Below are 19,433 nucleotides of genomic sequence, written 5' to 3'. Positions count from 1 at the left end.
GTGGTAAATTATTTATTTGTGCCTTTTCATATGACATGAAACCTATGAACTTGGCTTTACATCTATTTGGTTGTACACATTATGGTAACTTCTGTTTCATACGAACGATTTCATGACTCACTCATAAACTCCAAGTAACCAACAAGGGAAATCAGTCACAAAACATATACATCCATATTCGCATAATCTAATAGATATGCCTCATATTTTACAACAACAAAATATCGTGTATTTATTGTCTTAGCTTTATTATTTTTTATAGAAATAAAGAAACATAAGACAATAGAAAACAGTCTTTCAACTTGGCACAGTTGAAATATATTTTACTTTACGTAAGTGCTATATTTTTGTGAACCTTTTTAAAAGATTCGAGCCACTGGATGAATCATAGAGATGAATCGATCAGGCGGCGCGCGTTCACTCTCGGTGATTGACAACACAGTCCACCAATCGCATCTCAGAACGCGTCAACTCGCACGCCCTGCCCACTTCAGCCACACCCTCTGTGAGTGACGTGACAGCGCACTTCTTTCATTTCCAGCTTTGCAAGATCTCCATTTTCTTCGCGCCGACGCATAGGAAAAGGGGATTAAAGACGAGGAAAAATGAATGAAGAATACGACGTTATCGTGTTGGGAACCGGGCTAACGGTATCAGAATATCATCTAATCAAAATACGCACGGTTACTTGATGTAAAAATATGTAGAAAAGCCACAATTAGAGGCTGTTTCGATCTTGCTAGGCGTTGCTCTGAATGTACCGCTCACTTTAGGAGGCTAATTACTAACATGCTCAAAGTAGCATCATGCTAATCTGCAGGCAGTCTTGTTCTATCGGAAATGCTAATTAGCTACACTGCTAATGTTAGCCTCGAGCTAATAGACATTCATTAGAACTGTGCGTTATATGCTTATCTGCCTCTATGCTAACTTTAGCATCAGTTATAGTTGTCCATTGGCGCTCAGAGCTGCGGCTAATGCTATCTCACAGGCCTCGGTTACAAATTTAACGGTGGCTTGTGACTACACAAGAGTATTTTGTATCGCTTTTCATGTTTTTTAATATCATGCTAATAACGCACCAAGATTCTTCTTGTGTTTTGTTATTATAGTGTGATATTTGAGACCAGATAGCGCGCTTGTATTGAGGCTTTCATGTTTTGACAGTGCCAACAAGTCAGCTTGCGCTGTCTAGCTAATAAATGATCACTAATTACTCATGTAGAGTGTTTTTATTATTCTTTAAGTTAATAGAAAATAGATTGCATGCAGTATTTTCCTCTACTTTTCAAAACGTAGTTTATGATGTGACAAATGGCTTCCTCAATGTTGAGGTGTTGTTTTTTATACAAGAGGTGGACTTCATAGTTATTTTAAGGGTAGCGGGTTATTTCATATTTTCCTTTCAAATTAAATGACAGAATGAACCGAGTTTGGGATTAGTTATTGCGTCAATATAGGTCAGTAAACAACCACACCCTCAAGTCAAACAGAAAACCCTCATTGCATATTCTATTACAATGCTTTAAAGGCCTGTTTATTCAGTCAGGAAGTTATTTTATGCTTATAATACAGACGACTTGTTGCATGCTTATGATAAAAACAGATCTGCTGGGCTCTTAGCTGCAAAATTACACTATTCGTTGTTGTAAATAATTACCTAACGTTAGATATTATGCATCAGGGGAAAAACTCATGATGAAAACGATTCCCGGCTGCTACTGTACTGTGCTTTTCGGTCAGTCATTTGTTTGGTGGGACTGTCCCTGAATACTTTGCTTCCTTTTGGTTTAAGCAAGATTAAGTAAACAGTTTTGTTTATTTCGCTTCTTAAAGTCACCATGAAATAAAAATTGAATTTTTTAATGTATTTCTAAATGATTTAGCCATCCAGTGCACATAATTTTTTTAGTCATGTGCCCTTGTAATCATTAATCAAAATAATTTGATTAAATTATAACCCCCCCCCCCCCCCCCCCCCCCCCCCCCCCTCCCCCTCGCAGTGACATCTCTTTTCTAATGATGTTTTTGGTGCAACAACCTGTCACTTACATGGGATCACTGCAATAGCAAGCCACAACCATCCAATTAATTCCCTATAAACAAAATCAAGTCCCACCCAACATTTGTTCTTGTTCGATAAGCCGTTTCACTTTAATATACGTCACAATGGGCAAAAAAGGGGCATCTTCTGTTTCATGCCTTCAGTTAATTTGTAGTCTTATTAAGGTTGTATTGATTTTGAACTGTGATCCATACTAATCCTGCCAGACTCAAGTGTGCACAAAAAACAATTTATTGATTGTGGATATCGAATTTGCACATTTTATTGGTTTGGATTCGTGTAATGAGTTTAAAGTGGTTCCCCTAAAACAGGAAATATGGGAAGTGAACCGAGGACGTTTTTGTGCAGAGGTGCTTTAGGCTATCAGTAGAGCAACAGACAGGCGTTGGTTTTCTTTGTAGAGGAACCGAGACTGACGTCGTATGTTTTAAGTTCTGCAAATCAGACATGAATGGTAAGCTGAGGGTGGCATATGAGCGATAAAAAAGCAACAATGCTCCCGTCTCGGATGTTTTATAAGGAATTTCTCACAGTTCCTGTGGCCACAGTCCCTCTGAGCACAGTACAGCTCTGGTATTACATGGCTTATTGCATAATCCATTTAGCCTGAGCAGGCCGGTGTAGTGGCTGGAAGTTACGAGCGCTGATGCTTAAACCGCTCCGAGTTTTAATAGAACAAATGTCTCAAGGTTTTTGTCCATTTTATCACATGCAATAATAGGAATTCTTATAGCGGCGTCTTATTGTAGTAGTAAATTTGTGGTAAACACTTGTTACTTTGTCACTGTCTTTGCACTGTTTTCTTCTCTTGTTATTGGCAGCTATACTGTCTCATATTGTGTAGACGCCTCTTTCTCTCCAAAATCAATTGTGATGAATCATCTACAGTGGATTTACAGGCAAAGGCGACAAACAAAAGGGACATCAATTACTGGATGATTGTGTTTGCTTTTGCGGGAATAGTGGGAGAAGTGTTTAACTGGAGCGTGATGATTTTTAAAATGATCACAAGCTGACAGTTATCTAAGGCCAGAATGCTGGATCCAAGCAGGTGTTTAACGCCATGAAAGAGGGATACAATAAAAATGTTATGAGTGTTTCTTAGGTCCTTTCATGTGACTGCAGCCTGATTCTTTAGTAAGGAGAAGCAGGTGGTGTTCACTCATGCGGCTGTACCGTACACTTTACAGTGGATGTTAACATTTATCCTTTTAACCCTGCTGCTTAAAAAAAAAGTCATTTTGTTTTAAGATTTTCCTTTTAAAGTGACTCATCCCTTGAGCTGAGAGGAGTTGAGTCATGGACATTGATTTTGTGGGCATGAGAAACTGCCTTTTGTGTTAAACAGCATTTTTGTTAGGCTCCAAGTAAAAAAAAAAAGCTGAAAAGCAAGCCTTTTTAACAACTACCTTGGCGTGCACTGACCGGGTGATGTTCGAAGACATTTTTGATAGTTAGGGTTTGTGTCGGGCATGCATTTTCCTTCATAGAGCAAAGGGTTTGTGAATTAAAAATTATTAAACGTTTTCTGCTTGTAGTAGTATAGTGTTATCATGTATTCAACTACTTGATCAGCTGAAATTTAGACCTAGGTCTTATTGTGTGTGTAGCCCATCCTAACCTGTCTAGCAGCATGATGCAAAGCAGCCGCTGTCTTGTTTAGGTATTTGCTTGCATATTTGTAATGCTAAGACCTTGGCTCGGATAGGTCTCTCATGCAATATCAGAACATTTGAAGTCAAATTATTTGTAGCTTGTAATGAAGAAAACAAGGTTGTTGCTTGCCAGAAAATGAGTTACTGTTGTTAAACATTTTGAGTAGATGTCATTGTGAATTGTCATTCAATGGCCTGCGTTGCGTGTAAAGTCCATACCATCACATGATCTGTTGGTTCGCTGCTTCTAAATGTTTCTGGCCTTTGAGAGAGAAATGTTTCAGCATATCTTTAAACATCCATATTTGTCATCTTTCTATAGCATTTCTCTAAACAAAGCTCAATGTGATCTGCGTTGTTAAGATGTTATGAACAGTGTTGTTATTGTTAACTTTTTACGTTACTTGAGACAAAGCTGAAATAAAAAATAATATTAGGTGAAGGTACTAAATGAAAGTAAAAAATGTAGTCTTGACAACTAACTAAAATAATTTAAGTTGACGTACTTAAATTACTTAAACTAAAACTGAAAAAATTTAAACTAAATAGAAATATAAAAATAGCTAAATTAATCGAATGAAATGAAAAATAAAAGATAATTGTAAATATTGTACCGTATTTTCCGCACTATAAGGCGCACTTAAAAGCCTTTAATTTTCTCAAAAAACGACAGTGCGCCTTATAATGCGGAGCGCCTTATATATGGATGGGGAACACACGCTCACCAAGACGGAGAGACAGCGCCGGGCGACTTACGCCACTATCTACCAATGGATCGTGGATGCCTGGGCTGATATAGCAGTCTCAACTGTGATCCGAGCTTTCACGAAGGCAGGAATAATCTCTTTATTCAGCCAGCTCACACACACCCGTATTTACTTCCTGTTTTCGGCCGAAGTCCACAGTAGTTGATTGTCGAGTTCGCGCGCGCGCGATCAAACCTCCTCCGTGTGTTCAACATCTGATCCGGATGAACTATCCATTTGAGCTGATATTCTCACAACACCACACAGCACCGTCATGCGTCATCGGCTCTCGGCTGACAGTCTGAGTCTCCACTGTTGCTTAGTTACCAATGATCGCGCGCACTCGACAATCGCCTACTGTGGACTTCGACCGAAAACAGGAAGAAAATACGGGTATGTGAGCTGGCTGAATAAACATCATTTTTATTCATATCTTTCACATTTACTGGAGTCAGATTCACCGTGTTCACTCACATGGCTGTGCACTTGTAATGACACATTAAGGTTGTTAAGAGGCTAAAAGCAGGTTTAAAACGTGTCCCGTCTAAGTCAACAGGGTGCAAATTTTAAAAAGAGGATAACACGGTGTAGGCAACACCGGTTTTTGTCGTTGTTATCTGTACTGACAGCACTCCAAATTTACAAAAAAGTGAGCTCAATGTTAAAATTGACCGGAGTTTTCCTTTAACGTTTGAACAACGTTACCATGGGAGTGAACGGAGTTGTCAGAAAGCTTAATAAAGTTTGACTTTATCTGACTGTTTTGTTGACATTTGTTGACATCTAGTGGATGCATAACGCAAACCCAGTCAAACGTTTGACTGCAGTATCTTATGCGCCTTATAATCCGGTGCGCCCTATATATGAAAAATGTTCTAAAATAGGTCATTTATTGAAGGTGCGCCTTATAATCCGGTGCGCCGTATAGTGCGGAAAATACGGTAATATAAACATAATGCTAAATAACAACCCTTAAATGGTTTGATGTTTATCCTATTGTAAATCTTATTCAATCTTATCTCAATCTTATTCGTCGGAAGTGTTCACAGTTGGCTTGAAAAGGTTTTAACATACTTTTATCACCTGCTCAGTTCATTTCTACTCTTCTGTGTAATTTATACTTCTGTAACTACTAGGTTAAGTTGTTTTTGCAACCGTGATATACAGTTTATGTTTAGTAAATCTATCTCTTCCAGTCGTGGAATTCTTGTAAAGCTTAAAGGACGTTCCTCTGTTGTCCCTTTGACCTACTCCACACGGCCACTGAAAAGAAGTCAAAAAAGTGCTTGGGCTTGTTTTAAAGTCATGTCTACTGGATGTTAACCCCTTAACTGTCACCGTCCCACAGGTGGGACGTTTGCCATTATATTTTAAAAACAATAATATCTTAGTAAAAAAAAAAGTAATATTGACAAACTATATATCATTTGAAAGCTTACAATCTCTAGTTTCCATATTTGGTGATTGATTTTCAAAATAAATTACAGAGGAGCCGTAATTTATCAATTTGCAACAAGAATATGTTCATACTCCTAAGGCGTGTTCAGACCTTTATTTTGAAATAGCAATGAACATGAAAAATCATGAAAAAAAATGTAGAAACCTAGTTGGTTTTCATGCCAAGAGTTCAAAAGATAGCATCCATTCAATTATTTTAGAAAAAAAGGTCTGAAAATGTTTTAAATATAAAGAAAAAAATAATAAATTCACCATTTGTGATGTGGCAGCGAGCTATGACGCACATGCGTGTTCTTTGTATGTGTTTACTAGAGGTTGAATTCATATCAAAATCTGCCAAACTTCCCATACTACTACTGAATAGGATCTCTACTTCATAAATTTTATGAAAATTGTGGAAATAATGGTTCTTATCACTCAAAACACATATGGAAATGGAGGCGCCCTTATATGGGCAGTAATGGAGTCTGGTTGTGACCTAGTGAAAAAGTTTGGTACTGCGCCCAAACAAAATCTTACTGAAAGCTCATTTTTTGAGATATCAACCTAAAATTTGAAACACAACTTGTTCAGATTTTTGGCTTTGATTTTTCTGCAGTTTTAGAGAAGCCCAGGTTTTGAAAATATATATTTTATATAAAATATTAATAATTAATTTTTTTACATTGTACATTTCCATAAACTCAAACTTCTATAACTTTTTTTCTGTTTCACTTTCTTAATTTATTTCACTTCTACATAAATCTGCCAAATGTCTTCTTTAAAACAAGACCAATCTTACGTCTATATTCCAAAGCATTCTTGAATTACAACCATTTATGTTCGAAATGTGCATTTTCATGTCTATTCAAAAAAAGGGGTGTGACAGTTAACAGGTTAACCTGCTTGGATTGGTTCTGTAAAACAAATAATGCAAGCTTTGTCTAAGTAAGACAGATCGTAATTTATATTTTTATTTAATATGGAGATACAGCCTGCTTCAAAACCACTAGAATACTGCTATTCATTATATTATGAAAACCATTTCTACAATGCCTGGGGTCATCGTGGTCACATGTCTGAAATATGTTGTACTGAAGCTGCATTCATGTTTCCTCTAGGAATGCATCCTGTCCGGGATCATGTCCGTGAAGGGGAAGAAGGTGCTGCACATGGACAGGAACTCCTACTATGGAGGGGATAGTGCCTCCATCACCCCTCTGGAGGATGTAAGTGGCCGTTTGACCTCTGACCCCACAGCTCTTCTCTATCCGCAGATGCTAACATTGTCTCTTGGTTTGCTTACAGTTGTACAAGCGTTTCAGCCTTCCTGGCAGCCCCCCTGAGTCCATGGGAAAGGGCCGCGACTGGAACGTGGACCTAATTCCCAAGTTTCTAATGGCCAACGGTAAGAAGCAACAACATCCCACTCAACATTTACGCTTCAGTCTTCACTTCTTGGAATCTGTAATCTCGGCCAAATACACAGCACGTTCTGGATCACTCTGCACCAGGCGCTGCTGGATCCCTCGGCCACACTTATCCTGTTGCCTAGCAGTTTTCTATCACTCTTGAAATGCCTCAAGAATACAAAACATCAATGAATAGAAAGAAGTCAGCATTACCGTTTTGATCCGTTTGTTTGCCATTTGTCTTTTTCGCATTCATAGGTCAGCTGGTGCGTATGCTGCTGATCACACAGGTGACACGTTACCTAGACTTCAAAGTGATCGAGGGCAGCTTTGTCTACAAAAAGGGCAGCATCTACAAAGTGCCCTCCACTGAGACGGAAGCTCTGGCATCGAGTAAGTGACATTTGTACGGTTCTGATGATCTAAAGTTAAGAACAAATAAGATTTAAGGCCCCATACTTTGCAAATGCAGCAGAGATTTTTCTTCTGGGATTTCTTCTTTTTTTTTCTGTTGGACTGCCAAAAGGATCCCATTGAAACCGGTGATTTTAAGCCAGCTCTTGCCATTTTTGTATTCAATGTTCATCCGATGGTCAGTGAACAGGCTGTGACGGTCCATGGTCCTGCCATCTGAGGCCGAGACTATAGCCAACTAGGCTGGAGTGTTTTATTATCTGAACCAAACCACCATGGCCTGATTGGATGACATGGTGTTAATATAAGTGCAAGAGAAATTACAGTGAAGTGCTTATTGTGGGTGTCTCGCCCTACTTCCCTTTTCATTAATTGTATACCATGATGCTATTGTAGCATGTACAACAATTCTGTAGTTCCTCTTAAATTTTGCAAAGTAAGTGAGAGATGCTAGCATGTTTTTCATCCACCCAAACATAGTGTGTGCTGTCATGGAGCTGATGGAGAAAATTTGAATTTTTTAATAAAATATTTTAACACGTATTAATTCTCTCAGGCCTCATGGGGCTTTTCGAGAAAAGACGATTCAGGAAGTTCCTCGTGTTCGTTGCCAACTTCGATGAAAACGACCCAAAGACCTTGGAGGGAGTTGACCCTAAAAAGACCACCATGCGAGATGTGTACAAAAAGTTCGACCTCGGACAGGATGTCGTCGACTTCACTGGCCACGCTCTCGCACTCTACCGCACAGACGAGTGAGTCGAAAACTCATCTTACTTTTTGCCGAAAGTTCACTTACAACACTGAGAGAACCTTGCAGGCTTGTTTGTCCCTTGAAGTTAAAGCTGTGGTGTTTGTGCTTCCTATCTGTCCAGATACCTGGATCAGCCCTGCATGGAGACGATAAACAGGATTAAGTTGTACAGTGAGTCTTTGGCGAGGTACGGAAAGAGTCCATATCTGTACCCTCTCTATGGCCTGGGAGAGCTGCCCCAAGGTTTCGCCAGGTGAGTTTCCACAACTACTTATTCTGCCACTGATATTTTCACTCATTTCATTAATAGTTTTACAGCATTGTAAATGTGTCTGTGTGTAGTGTGCTTAGATTACAGTGCTCTGTAAGTGCACTAGTAGTTTATTTTTGTCACTCACAGATTAAGTGCCATTTATGGAGGAACCTACATGCTGAACAAACCCATTGAGGAAATTGTTGTAGAGAACGGCAAAGTGGTGGGCGTCAAATCCGAGGGAGAGGTGAGTCTGTTGCAAGTTGTGTGAAATCTGATTTAACTTTAAAATGTGCTTTGACTTAATGTTGTTTGTTCCTCACGGTCAGATCGCTCGCTGCAAGCAGCTGATTTGCGACCCCAGCTATGTCATGGACCGAGTCAACAAGGTGGGTCAGGTGATGCGGGTCATCTGCATCATGAGCCACCCCATCAAGAACACCAGCGATGCCAACTCCTGCCAGATCATCATCCCTCAGAACCAGGTCAACAGGAAGCACGGTTAGTCTGACAGGAAGCCACAGTGCTCTAGTTGTGTGGGCTCTTATTCACAAACAGATTTTAATATCACATTATATTATATTTTGTTGTTTAGAGTTAGAAAGTTTGTCGAAAGGAACCAAAATTTCACTAGGCAATAATAAATTTCTTTGAATTTTCTGTATTTTTCAAAGCAATTCTATTTTCACAATAAAAAATATGCTGTTGTGAACAGTCATTTAGTTTAAAAGTTACATTTATTAAGAAATTACTGAATTTAAAGTTATGCCATGTAGCGTTCAAAAATTTCTTAAGTAAAAATGATTTTTTTTTTTTTTTTTTTTTTAAACAAAGAATGAAGTAACTGGATTTATAAAAGGACTAATGCACTTTTTCTTAAAATAAATTAATTGAAAATAAATTGATAAATGTATCAAATGCATAAAAATACATAGTAAAGACATTTCAAATAAATGCTATAATTTTTCTATTATAAGAAATGTTTCTTAAGCAGCAAATCAGCACTTTAGAATGATTTATGCAGGATCATTACTCTGAAGGAGTAATGATGCTGAAAATTCTGCTTTGTCAGCACATGAATCAATTACATTTTAACATGTATTTGAAATTGACAAGTTATTTTAAATTGTAATAATATTTCCCAAATTTACTGTTTTTGATCAAATGCCGTCTTGGTGAGAATAAAAATGACTAACGTCAAACATTCAACAATACATTATTGTGCAATAAATTCTTCTTTTAGATATCTATGTGTGCATGATCTCTTACGCACACAACGTGGCAGCCCAGGGTAAATACGTAGCCATCGTCAGCACCACTGTGGAGACCAACGACCCTGAGAAAGAGATCAAACCAGCCCTGGACCTTTTGGAACCAGTTGAGCAGAAGTACGTTTGCTTGAGTCTGCATGCGCTCACTGACATCTAAAGCTTACTCTGATGTAAAAGCAATCAGGTCAAAAAAATAATTTTGCTGTATGTGATCTTTTTGCAGGTTTGTGAGCATTAGTGATCAGTATGCACCAACTGACTTGGGATCTGACAGCCAGGTAAGTGTTTACATTGTGCTCACTCGATAGACGAATAGTGATTACAGTACTTTGAAGATACATTTGTGTTTATCTGCACCCAGGTCTTCATCTCTCGCTCCTACGATGCTACGACTCACTTCGAGACGACCTGCGACGATATCAAAGACATCTACAAGCGAATGACGGGCACAGAGTTTGACTTTGCTGAAATGGAGCGCAAGAAGAATGACATCTTTGGTGACGCTGCTGACCAGTAAACTAGCTCCAGCTGCTCTTGAATATCAGATATTCAGATTATCATAATCTTAATGTTAAAAAAAAAAAGAAAAGAAAAAAATGGCAACCAAATTGGGCGAGCTGGCTATACAAGTGTATGTTTTGCCCATAATGGAATTTCATGTAAACCGTTATACAAATTTAGCATTTTCGGGGGGAGAGGGGGAGAAGGTTCTGCCAGTCTGCTTTTTATAATCAGGAAACAAGATCCATTTTGCACTGATTGTTTATCAATGCCCTGTATTTAGATTCCATCATGTGATCTTTATCTCAACCTGCTTCGACATGGGATATGAAAAGTCCAAAGATGCCAAATTATCAGATGTATTCAAGTGATGAAGAAATGCATATTTTTAAAATGTATTGGTGTTGGCTGTAAAGAAGATAACCTTAAAGCAGAGGGGGATCGGGTTTGCAAAATTGCGAATTGATCTGTTTCGAGTTTGGTCCGGTTTAACAGCACGTTTTTATTTTTAAAAGAATCTATTTACTTCTGAGACAACTTCCAGGGATTATTCATCATTCTATTTTCCTACAAATTACAACTGGTGCTTATACTAGTATCCTGAGTTGGTTATATTTCTCCAATTTCCTGTTTACAGATCGAAGGGAAGTATCAAGCACACAAAGTTTAGATAATCTTTTATGTAATCCGTGCCCAACCACACAGTATTCATTTTGCAATATGCTCATGTGATTTGACATAACTGACCCCCCTATTAGCTGTAAATTGTGCTACTTGTTGGAAGGCCCGGGTTTTCTTTCAGCTTTGCCTTTCATCTCTTTTCTGATGGGTTATCCGTGATTCTAAGGCCACTACACGGAGGTTATCACACATCAGCAGGAAAAGCTGCTTAACTGTAAGTCTGGAATCTGCTTGTCTAGTGTGTGTTAGGGGGCTCTCCTTCTCCCTCACTTCAGAGCAGAGAGAGGAGCAGTGCCAGTGTCGGCTGAGTTCTTCTCAACGGCTCTGACATGTTAGCAAGGACCAAAATGTCTATGGCAGTATTGACATGACCGGGGCCCTGTGCAAAATGTCACCAATGTTTTAAAAACAAAAAACAAATGCTCAACTGATGGGGCTCAAATGATTTCTGTACTGCGAAGTAAAAATGTTAACTTGTGGAAAACTGACTGTGTTTTTATTTTGTTACCAAATACATAATGAAACAAAATACATAATATCACTAAATCCATTATATTCATTCATAGTTTTATTTTTATAAAAATGTTAAAGATTAATGGTAGACCATATTTCAAAAGCAAAAGAATAATATGAAATGTAAGGGTTTTTATGAGCCTTTTTTCTTGTATTAACATTAAAGACATTGCAGCAGGTTTATCTTTTATTGGAAATGTATTAAATATGTGTGCTAGTGCTTTCATATAAAAGTTCTTTTTTTGATAGTCAAAAAGTATTAATGGCGAGTTTATGCTATTGTATACGAGTAAGGGGAACCCGTGGCTGAACTTCATCTCCCAGCATTCTTTGCCTATTTGCCGTATTCGATCCGTAGTGTCGCAAATCATAACAAACCACAGAGGCGGCTTCTCTAAATATAGAACCAGTTTTACCTTGTCAGCATGTTGTTCGCGTGCTTTATAAATAATATTTGTTGAATTTCAGGTAAGATTATCCAATTATGGAAATTACCGCTGCCAGATCAACGTTTTATGGTGACATTGGCGAGTATTTTGTCATTATAATATTGCATTTGACACATAACAGACTCCCTATCCTTGCTTAACATTTTTGTGTAATAGAGTGTGGGAAGTTATATTTACTATAAGATCTATTGACACGCCTAAAAGGGAAATAAATGAAAACGAAGTGCATTTCTAGGTCACTGGGCTGACCGTACGCCGGTACACGAGGCTGCGTCTCTGGGTCGAGTTCTGCAGTTAAAGCAGCTGATAGAAGCAGGAGCATCAGTTAATATCGTAACTGTGGATAACTTCACACCTTTGCACGATGCCTGCATCCAAGCCCATCCAAACTGTGTTCAAATTCTGCTGGAGGCAGGAGCTCAGGTGGGTTGAGCTCCAATTTCCTGAAAACGTAAAAGATAAATCAATACAGCTGTTTGTTTGTTTAAATCGTATTTAATGATTAAATTAAAAAAAAAAAAATTTAACAAATAGTCATGTTAGAAAACACCTAATATCACTCAAATTTATTTATATTCACTAACTTTTTATAGATAAACCAGGTGTATTTTAATTAACGCATATATCTTGCCATGCCCTTATTTGGAAAAACGATTAAACAATTTAAAAAGCTTCCTTTTATTTATTTATTCATTTATTTATTTGAATTCTAAAAATGCTAAAGGTTTTCTTTTAGTGATAAGGTTACATTTATAGGAATTTTTTTTTTTTTTTTTTTTATAATAATAATAACAAAAAAGTCTAGCATTTAGCCTCATAAAAAGCATGTGTGTGTAGGTGGATGTGCGCACCATCCATGGAAGTACTCCTCTCTGTCACGCCTGCGCTGCTGGCAGCATAGAAAGTGTCAAGCTACTGGTAGATCACGGAGCGTCGGTCAACCCTTCCCTGACTGCCCTCACGGCTTCCCCCCTCCATGAGGCCTGTATTCGAGGTGAGACAGCCAGGATGAGGATTGCTTTGTGTTTAGACTTGTGTGTTTTGTCATGATGGTTATGGAGAATGTATCTCTGTGCAGGTAACCCAGACTGTGTGAAGCTTATGATAGCTAAGGGAGCGCTGCTGGAGGCCTTTGACATTTATTTTGGGACGCCATTACATGCTGCCTGTGCTAAAGCTCACTTTGACTGTGCCCTACTGCTGCTCAATGCAGGTTAGGCACATTTTTGTTGTTTTATTTTATTTTGCACTATTTTAGATCATTCTGCATGGTTATTTTTTCAAACTCTTAAAGGTGCAAAAGTGAATGCCACCAAGTTCCATGAGACGGCACTGCATCATGCGGCGAGAGCCGAGAGAGAGGACCTGGTGGAGCTGCTGGTGGAGTTCGGTGGAGATGTCAACATAAGCGATAATATGGGTCACATACCTAGAGACTACACAAAACACGAATCTCCTGCTAATCTCTGTCTGCTGCACTATGAGAGTATGTTAAAATCTGCATATGCGCTATATGATTGTTTATATCGTATTGTTAATCTGCTGTTCTCTGTGTTTCCGCAGGTAACCCTCTGTCTCTGCAGCAGCTGTGCCGTATCGTCTTGAGGACTGTGTTGGGCACCAGAGCTCTAGAGCTGATCACCAAACTGGACATTTCACAGCGCATCATTGATTACCTCACTTATAAATCATAAATATGTTCCCCAGAAGACCCTTTTTGTCTTTCTTTTTTTAAAGCCTATAATGGACTGTTGTTTGTAAAGTCTTAAGTTCGTGAGCTGAGTGACGCATTTAACTTTGTGTGTGTGTGTAATTGTGTTAATAATGATGAATGTGCTACATTGCCTTGAAATATTTTGCAATGTAAATGTACTATTAATATAGTCATATTGCCTTTGGCTATCAACCAGGCCCCTTGAAAGTGGATCCCATGAAAACTTTTAGCTATTAATTTCTAAAAAAAAAATGTCTGTCTATTAAGCATTGTTAATGTTCTTATTGTAAAGTGTTATCTGGTATGCCATGCCCCTTGGTCTGTAAAGGTTAAAAACTCAATGTTCTGATGAACTGACATGATACATTTGTGTCCAAATACTTTTGTGGGCCTCTCTACATTTACAATGAACTACAACTCCCAGCATTCACAGTAAAACGTCACAGCAAGTGCCAAAACAGAACAGACCACGTGATGTGTGTGCCGCATTTCTTAACAGCATATTCTTGCTTTAATTTGTTGGCTAGCGAACTGTTAAGTTTAAATTTTACTGTCTACCAGTGTACTAAAGCAGAGATGGAAGTGGAAACAGCACGACCTTATTTTTTCGGTGACATCGGTAAGTCCACGAGGAAAGCGTGTATGCCGCAACCATACTGCGTGCCGTACTGTTGACAGTTATCATATTTATTTTACACCGTGTTGTTGTTATTAATGTCGGCAACTTTTTTTTATTTATATATATATATAATGTATATACAGTAAGAAATTAAGGAATTAATATCTTGATTATTGAGCCATGTCACATCACTTTGCCTGTCATGATTTTTTTTACATGAAGGTGTTTTCTCCATATATGACCAATGCTTAATATTTAAGTTTTAGCACATAAACTAAAATCAGTACCATAACAATATATCATCCATCAATAGAAAATGAGAGTTGAAGTAATCTGTTGAGTGACTTGTGACTCTTGTGGTTACAGTTTTAGTTGATGCATGTGTGTGGATCTCTAGGTTTCTGGGCAGAGAGGACAGAGGTTCATAAGGCTGCGTATCAAGGTCAGGTGTCAGTGCTGCAGAGTTTGATTCAGAGTGGAGCTTCAGTGAATATTGTGGCTGTGGACTCCATCACTCCCCTCCACGAGGCAGCTGCACGCGGACAGACACAGTGTGTGAGATTGCTGCTGGACGCAGGGGCTCAGGTTGGCACCACCAGGCACATACAGTTCTTAAAGAAGCCTGGGAGACAAACAACGAATGTATTGTAAGTACTGCCATCTGAAAGGTTCCCTCTGTCTGGGGTTGTGTTGCAGGTTGATGCAAGGAATGTGGACGGGAGCACTCCTCTATGTGAGGCTTGCTCTATCGGGAACTTCGAGTGTGTGAGGCTTCTTTTGGAGTATGGCGCAAAAATCAACCCCACCCTTACCTCACGTACCACCTCCCCTCTACATGAGGCCTGCATAGGAGGTGTGGTGGTTTGGTTTGAATTGTAGTGTATTTCAAGTTTATTTTATTTATATTTTATTTTAAAGTGTACAGTTCTGACTATCAAAAACATTTTTTGTATTAGATTTTGACTTTTTTTTTCTGTAGTATTACTGCAGAATCTGTCAGGAAATTTTACAAAGTCATTGAGTAAGAATTATTTTGTCGATTTCTTTTATTTTTTATTTTAAAAAAATATAATTATCACAAAAAAAAAACATTTTAAATTGTGTTTTATTGACCTTATATATAATCTCTGTAGTATTACAGAATGTGTGTAAAGTCATTTTAAACACTACCTGTCAAACGTTTGGAATAATTTGTACTTTTAATGTATTTGAAAGTCTCATGTTAGAATGATTTCTGAAGGATAGCTTTGCCATCACAGAAATAAAGGACATTTAAAAAAGATATTAAAATATAAACAACAGTTGTTTTAAATTCTAACAATATTTCACAACCTTACTGTTTTTACTATATTTTTGATCAAATAAATACAGCCTTGGTGAGCATAAGAGACTTTAAAACATTAATTATTATTCCAAACTTAGTGTAAATTCATAGAGTAAGCATTATTTTGATAACATATATATAATATAATGATTATATATCATTTTAAATAATATATTGACCTTTTGCTATTTATGTAGTTTCAAAGAATCATTAAGATACCTTTATAAATTCACAGAGTAAGAATTGTTTTGATAAACTAAACTTTCTGAGTGAAATAATTGTCTATCCATCATATAATGTAAGAGTATTCTGTTCTTTGCAGGTAATGCTGATTGTGTGAGGTTAGTGATTGCTAAAGGAGCCAGTCTGGAGGCGTATGACCTGTACTATGGTACTCCTCTACATGTGGCGTGTGCCAAAAAACACCTGGAGTGTGTCAAGGTGCTACTGAATGCAGGTAAAACCAGATCCCACGAGCTGTGAGACCGTGAAGTGCTCTGTCATGTGTGCAAACATTGAAGAATGTGCTACTATAGAAGGTAGTTTAAATCTGAAATCACCAAAGTGAAGCTTTTCATGAACAGTGTTGAAATCTTTATGAAAAAGTCAGAAGAGCAGTCCTGTGTGGTATGTCTGTGTGCAGGTGTGCGAGTGAACGCCGCTCGGCTACACAAGACGCCTCTGCATCACGCCGCCAAGTCCAACAATGTGGACATGATTGAGCTGCTGGTGGAGTTCGGAGCCAACATTTATGCCAGAGACAAATATGATAGGAAGCCAGTCGACTACACAACCCCAGATACGCCCTCAGCGCACTGCCTTCAGCTTTATGAGAGTGAGTTCAAATCAAAACAGCTATTTTTAAGGCTATTTTATTTATTTATTACAGGGGCAGTGCATATTAATAAACATTTGTGTCTATATGCCATAGTTAGCCAGAAGGCTATTTTTCATCTGCAGTCCCTAGACAGATGGTAAAAGTCACCCTAAAAGAGAGTAAAATTACATATTTACATAACAATATAAACATGACAATACATTTAGTAAGAAATACTATTAAGTTCAAATGTACAATCGAAACACAGCAAAAGCAAACCAACAATCACACAAACATCAGACAAAAACATGACACACATTTTGAAGCTTCAGGTCTGTTGTGATTGGTTGACCACCTACAGCATGTGTCGGAAACGAAACGCCCATTACCATATCTGATTTTCAGCTCCTGAAGCTGTGATACAAACAGTAACAATGGCATCCTTGTTCATCCAATAAAGACCATACCCGGGCATTATGCAAATATGTTGCAAACATACTTGGGTTCAAGCAGTAAATAAGACTGGAATTACTGTTAACTCGTTTCAGGCAGTTCAGAATAGGTTCTTTCTTTTGAGAGACAATAACTCCATTTACCATTTAAATTGTCTCCATTTGAAACTTCTGCAGACCTTTTACTTTCACAAACAGCTATATTACACACTACATGAAAGGAAATATCTGAAAAAGCATAATAGGGGCACATCAAATTGCATTTTGAAATGGATAACATTCGTCGTAGGATATGTTATATGGTTTACATTCATTCCTTTATAAGATAGGCTGACTGAATATGCAGGATTGGAAAAAAAAAAGAATAAATATGGAAATAAAATGTATACATTTATAAAAAAAAAATTAAAAAGTTTTGACATAAAATGTAATATTCTGCTCTATTCTGGTCACTACATAATATATGGGATTTTTTAATGGGATTTTTTTCAAAGGCAAAATAAAACCAGTAGTGAAAGTGACCAGCAGATGGTGCTCATGGCTTAATATAAAAGCAAAAACTGCCTTTGTGTTGCATGAGAAATCAAATCAAAGTTTATTAGTTTGGTATGTTCTCTATGCTTTCACTGATCTTTAAAATGTTCCTAAAAATAAAATGTTATGTTAATGTTAATGTTAAGTGTTGTGGATACAGTGATATGCTGGTGCTGGTTGTATTTTACAGTGCATACAGCAGTGATTCACTGCCAGGTCTGCTGCCTTGGTGCTGCTCAGGATGTTTTTGGTGTGTGATGTAAACAAATACATGAAGTTTATGATGATGAGATTAAAAGTTGGATTCTGGTGTTGGCCTGGAATCCATCATTGGTCTCATCCGCAAGGTTCATTCGCAACCCCATCCATACACAACATGCCAGTGCCCCGCTTCAGAATGTAAACCACATTAATGAGAATCCGTGGCCTAGGAGCATATAAATATTTTCCTGGCCACTTAGAGACTGAAAAAAAAAAAATTGAGTATGCAAACATTCAGAAATTATATGACAGGAGGTCCTAAACTTGAATGCTCATATTTTAAATGTTATCAAGCAAGGTTTTATCTTCTGGAATGCTTTTATTTATCTGTCCCTTTTTGTTTGGTTTCTATGGAAGGCAATGTCAACATACAGGGGATGTTATGTGGAAGTGGAAGGGTGGCCACCCAAAATTATATTCACCCAAAAAGGGTCTATCATTATTTACTCACACTAATGATGTTCAAAACCTTCTTCATGTGTCAATGAATGGTATTGCATTGAAATGTTATTGATTTAAGTGTTTAATGTTGCATTGCATTGTGTGTTTTTGCAGGTAACCCTCTTTCTCTGCAGCAGCTGAGCCGTATCACCCTGAGGACCGTCCTGGGCACTAAAGCTGTGGACGTGGTGACCAAACTGGATATTCCCAACCGTATTATCCGTTATCTCTTATACCAATGAACTCCTTCCGTAGAGGTCCACAGATGCAGTGGAAATATGGACTTTTTACCTCAAATGTACAAAAACTTGAAACATTGAGATCTCTCCAACAACAAATATGAGTTATATCAGTACTGTCGAGCATTAAAGGTGAAGTGTGTAACTTTTTTCAATGTTAAAGACACCACGAAATCAAAAGTAACAATTCATGTTTTAGCAATATTTATTATAAAGGATTTATCCGTGCACAACATTTGTTTAGAATTCACGTGCCCTCATAATCTTTAATCAAAATAACTTCCTCTCCCTCTGAAAGCGACGTCTCTTCTCTGATGACATTTTTTTCAGCGCGAAGGCGGGGCAACCTGTCACTCACATGAGATCGACCAATAGCAAACCACAACCATTCAACGATCCAATCAATTTGCGATGGACAAATTCAAGTCCTGCTCTACATTTTTTCTTGTTCGTGAAGCCATTTCACGTCACAATAGGGAAGAAAAGACTATCGCAACTTTCATGCAGTCTTTAAAAATGTGTCCTAATCATTATTCTTACAATTTTGTACAGTGCAACTATTGGTACAGAAATTACACACTTCACCTTTAAAAGAATAGTTCACTCAAAAATAAAAATTCTGTCATTATTAACTTACTTTCATGTCGTTCCAAAACGGTATGACTTTATTTCTTCATGTTTCTCTTTTACTTTTTTTCTTAACTTTTTTGTCCATACAATGAGAGTCAGTGGGGTACAAAATAACCTTTGGTCCCCATTGACTTTCATTATACGGAGAGATGAAAACAAGAAATTTTAAACAATATCTTCTTAGGGAGTAAATGATGACAGAATTTTCATTTTTGGGTGGACTGTCCTTTTGAATTAACAGAAGCACAGCG

General features: G+C 37.8%; 3 protein-coding genes across 4 annotated transcripts; all 3 read left to right on the top strand.

Moving 5' to 3' along the window:
* Positions 1 to 492: 492 nt before the first annotated feature.
* gdi2 (GDP dissociation inhibitor 2) lies at positions 493 to 11,609 on the top strand. Its single transcript, XM_056257535.1, has 11 exons — positions 493 to 650; positions 7,025 to 7,132; positions 7,212 to 7,311; positions 7,574 to 7,708; positions 8,286 to 8,484; positions 8,605 to 8,736; positions 8,884 to 8,983; positions 9,066 to 9,237; positions 9,980 to 10,124; positions 10,231 to 10,285; positions 10,369 to 11,609. The coding sequence occupies exons 1-11, from the start codon at positions 606 to 608 to the stop codon at positions 10,522 to 10,524; spliced, it is 1,347 nt and encodes a 448-aa protein (XP_056113510.1). The 5' UTR covers positions 493 to 605; the 3' UTR covers positions 10,525 to 11,609.
* A 761-nt stretch (positions 11,610 to 12,370) lies between these two features.
* Positions 12,371 to 13,869, top strand: asb13a.1 (ankyrin repeat and SOCS box containing 13a, tandem duplicate 1; the record flags this gene model as incomplete). Its single annotated transcript, XM_056257439.1, has 5 exons — positions 12,371 to 12,574; positions 12,989 to 13,145; positions 13,230 to 13,364; positions 13,446 to 13,637; positions 13,715 to 13,869. Coding segments are annotated over 5 exons (819 nt in total), but the record flags the coding sequence as incomplete, so codon positions are not given.
* A 329-nt stretch (positions 13,870 to 14,198) lies between these two features.
* Positions 14,199 to 19,230, top strand: asb13a.2 (ankyrin repeat and SOCS box containing 13a, tandem duplicate 2). 2 transcript variants are annotated; one of them, XM_056257538.1, is made up of 7 exons: positions 14,199 to 14,341; positions 14,427 to 14,484; positions 14,882 to 15,069; positions 15,181 to 15,337; positions 16,131 to 16,265; positions 16,452 to 16,643; positions 18,428 to 19,230. In XM_056257538.1, exons 2-7 carry the CDS (start codon positions 14,442 to 14,444, stop codon positions 18,553 to 18,555), a joined length of 843 nt encoding a protein of 280 aa, XP_056113513.1. In that variant the 5' UTR covers positions 14,199 to 14,341; positions 14,427 to 14,441; the 3' UTR covers positions 18,556 to 19,230. The 2 variants fall into 2 exon arrangements, with proteins under 2 accessions (XP_056113513.1, XP_056113512.1); XM_056257537.1 differs by having other exon boundaries at positions 14,199 to 14,484.
* The last annotated feature ends 203 nt before the right edge of the window (positions 19,231 to 19,433 follow it).

The sequence above is a fragment of the Rhinichthys klamathensis genome, unplaced genomic scaffold, assembly GCF_029890125.1.
Source record: "Rhinichthys klamathensis goyatoka isolate OS25496 unplaced genomic scaffold, OSU_Roscu_1.1 h1tg000139l_1, whole genome shotgun sequence".
NCBI lineage: Eukaryota > Metazoa > Chordata > Actinopteri > Cypriniformes > Leuciscidae > Rhinichthys > Rhinichthys klamathensis.
This window is presented reverse-complemented; position numbering and strand designations above follow the sequence as displayed.

Excerpts from the sequence above, each read along its gene's own strand:
- gdi2 (XM_056257535.1), top strand. The coding sequence starts at position 606 with ATGAATGAAGAATACGACGTTATCGTGTTGGGAACCGGGCTAACG. Across the intron at positions 7,133-7,211 it reads CCATCACCCCTCTGGAGGAT|TTGTACAAGCGTTTCAGCCT; the intron begins GTAAGTGGCCGT and ends GTTTGCTTACAG. Across the intron at positions 7,312-7,573 it reads CAAGTTTCTAATGGCCAACG|GTCAGCTGGTGCGTATGCTG; the intron begins GTAAGAAGCAAC and ends TCGCATTCATAG.
- asb13a.2 (XM_056257537.1), top strand. The coding sequence starts at position 14,340 with ATGTGTGTGCCGCATTTCTTAACAGCATATTCTTGCTTTAATTTGTTG. Across the intron at positions 14,485-14,881 it reads TTATTTTTTCGGTGACATCG|GTTTCTGGGCAGAGAGGACA; the intron begins GTAAGTCCACGA and ends GTGGATCTCTAG. Across the intron at positions 16,644-18,427 it reads CTGCCTTCAGCTTTATGAGA|GTAACCCTCTTTCTCTGCAG; the intron begins GTGAGTTCAAAT and ends GTGTTTTTGCAG.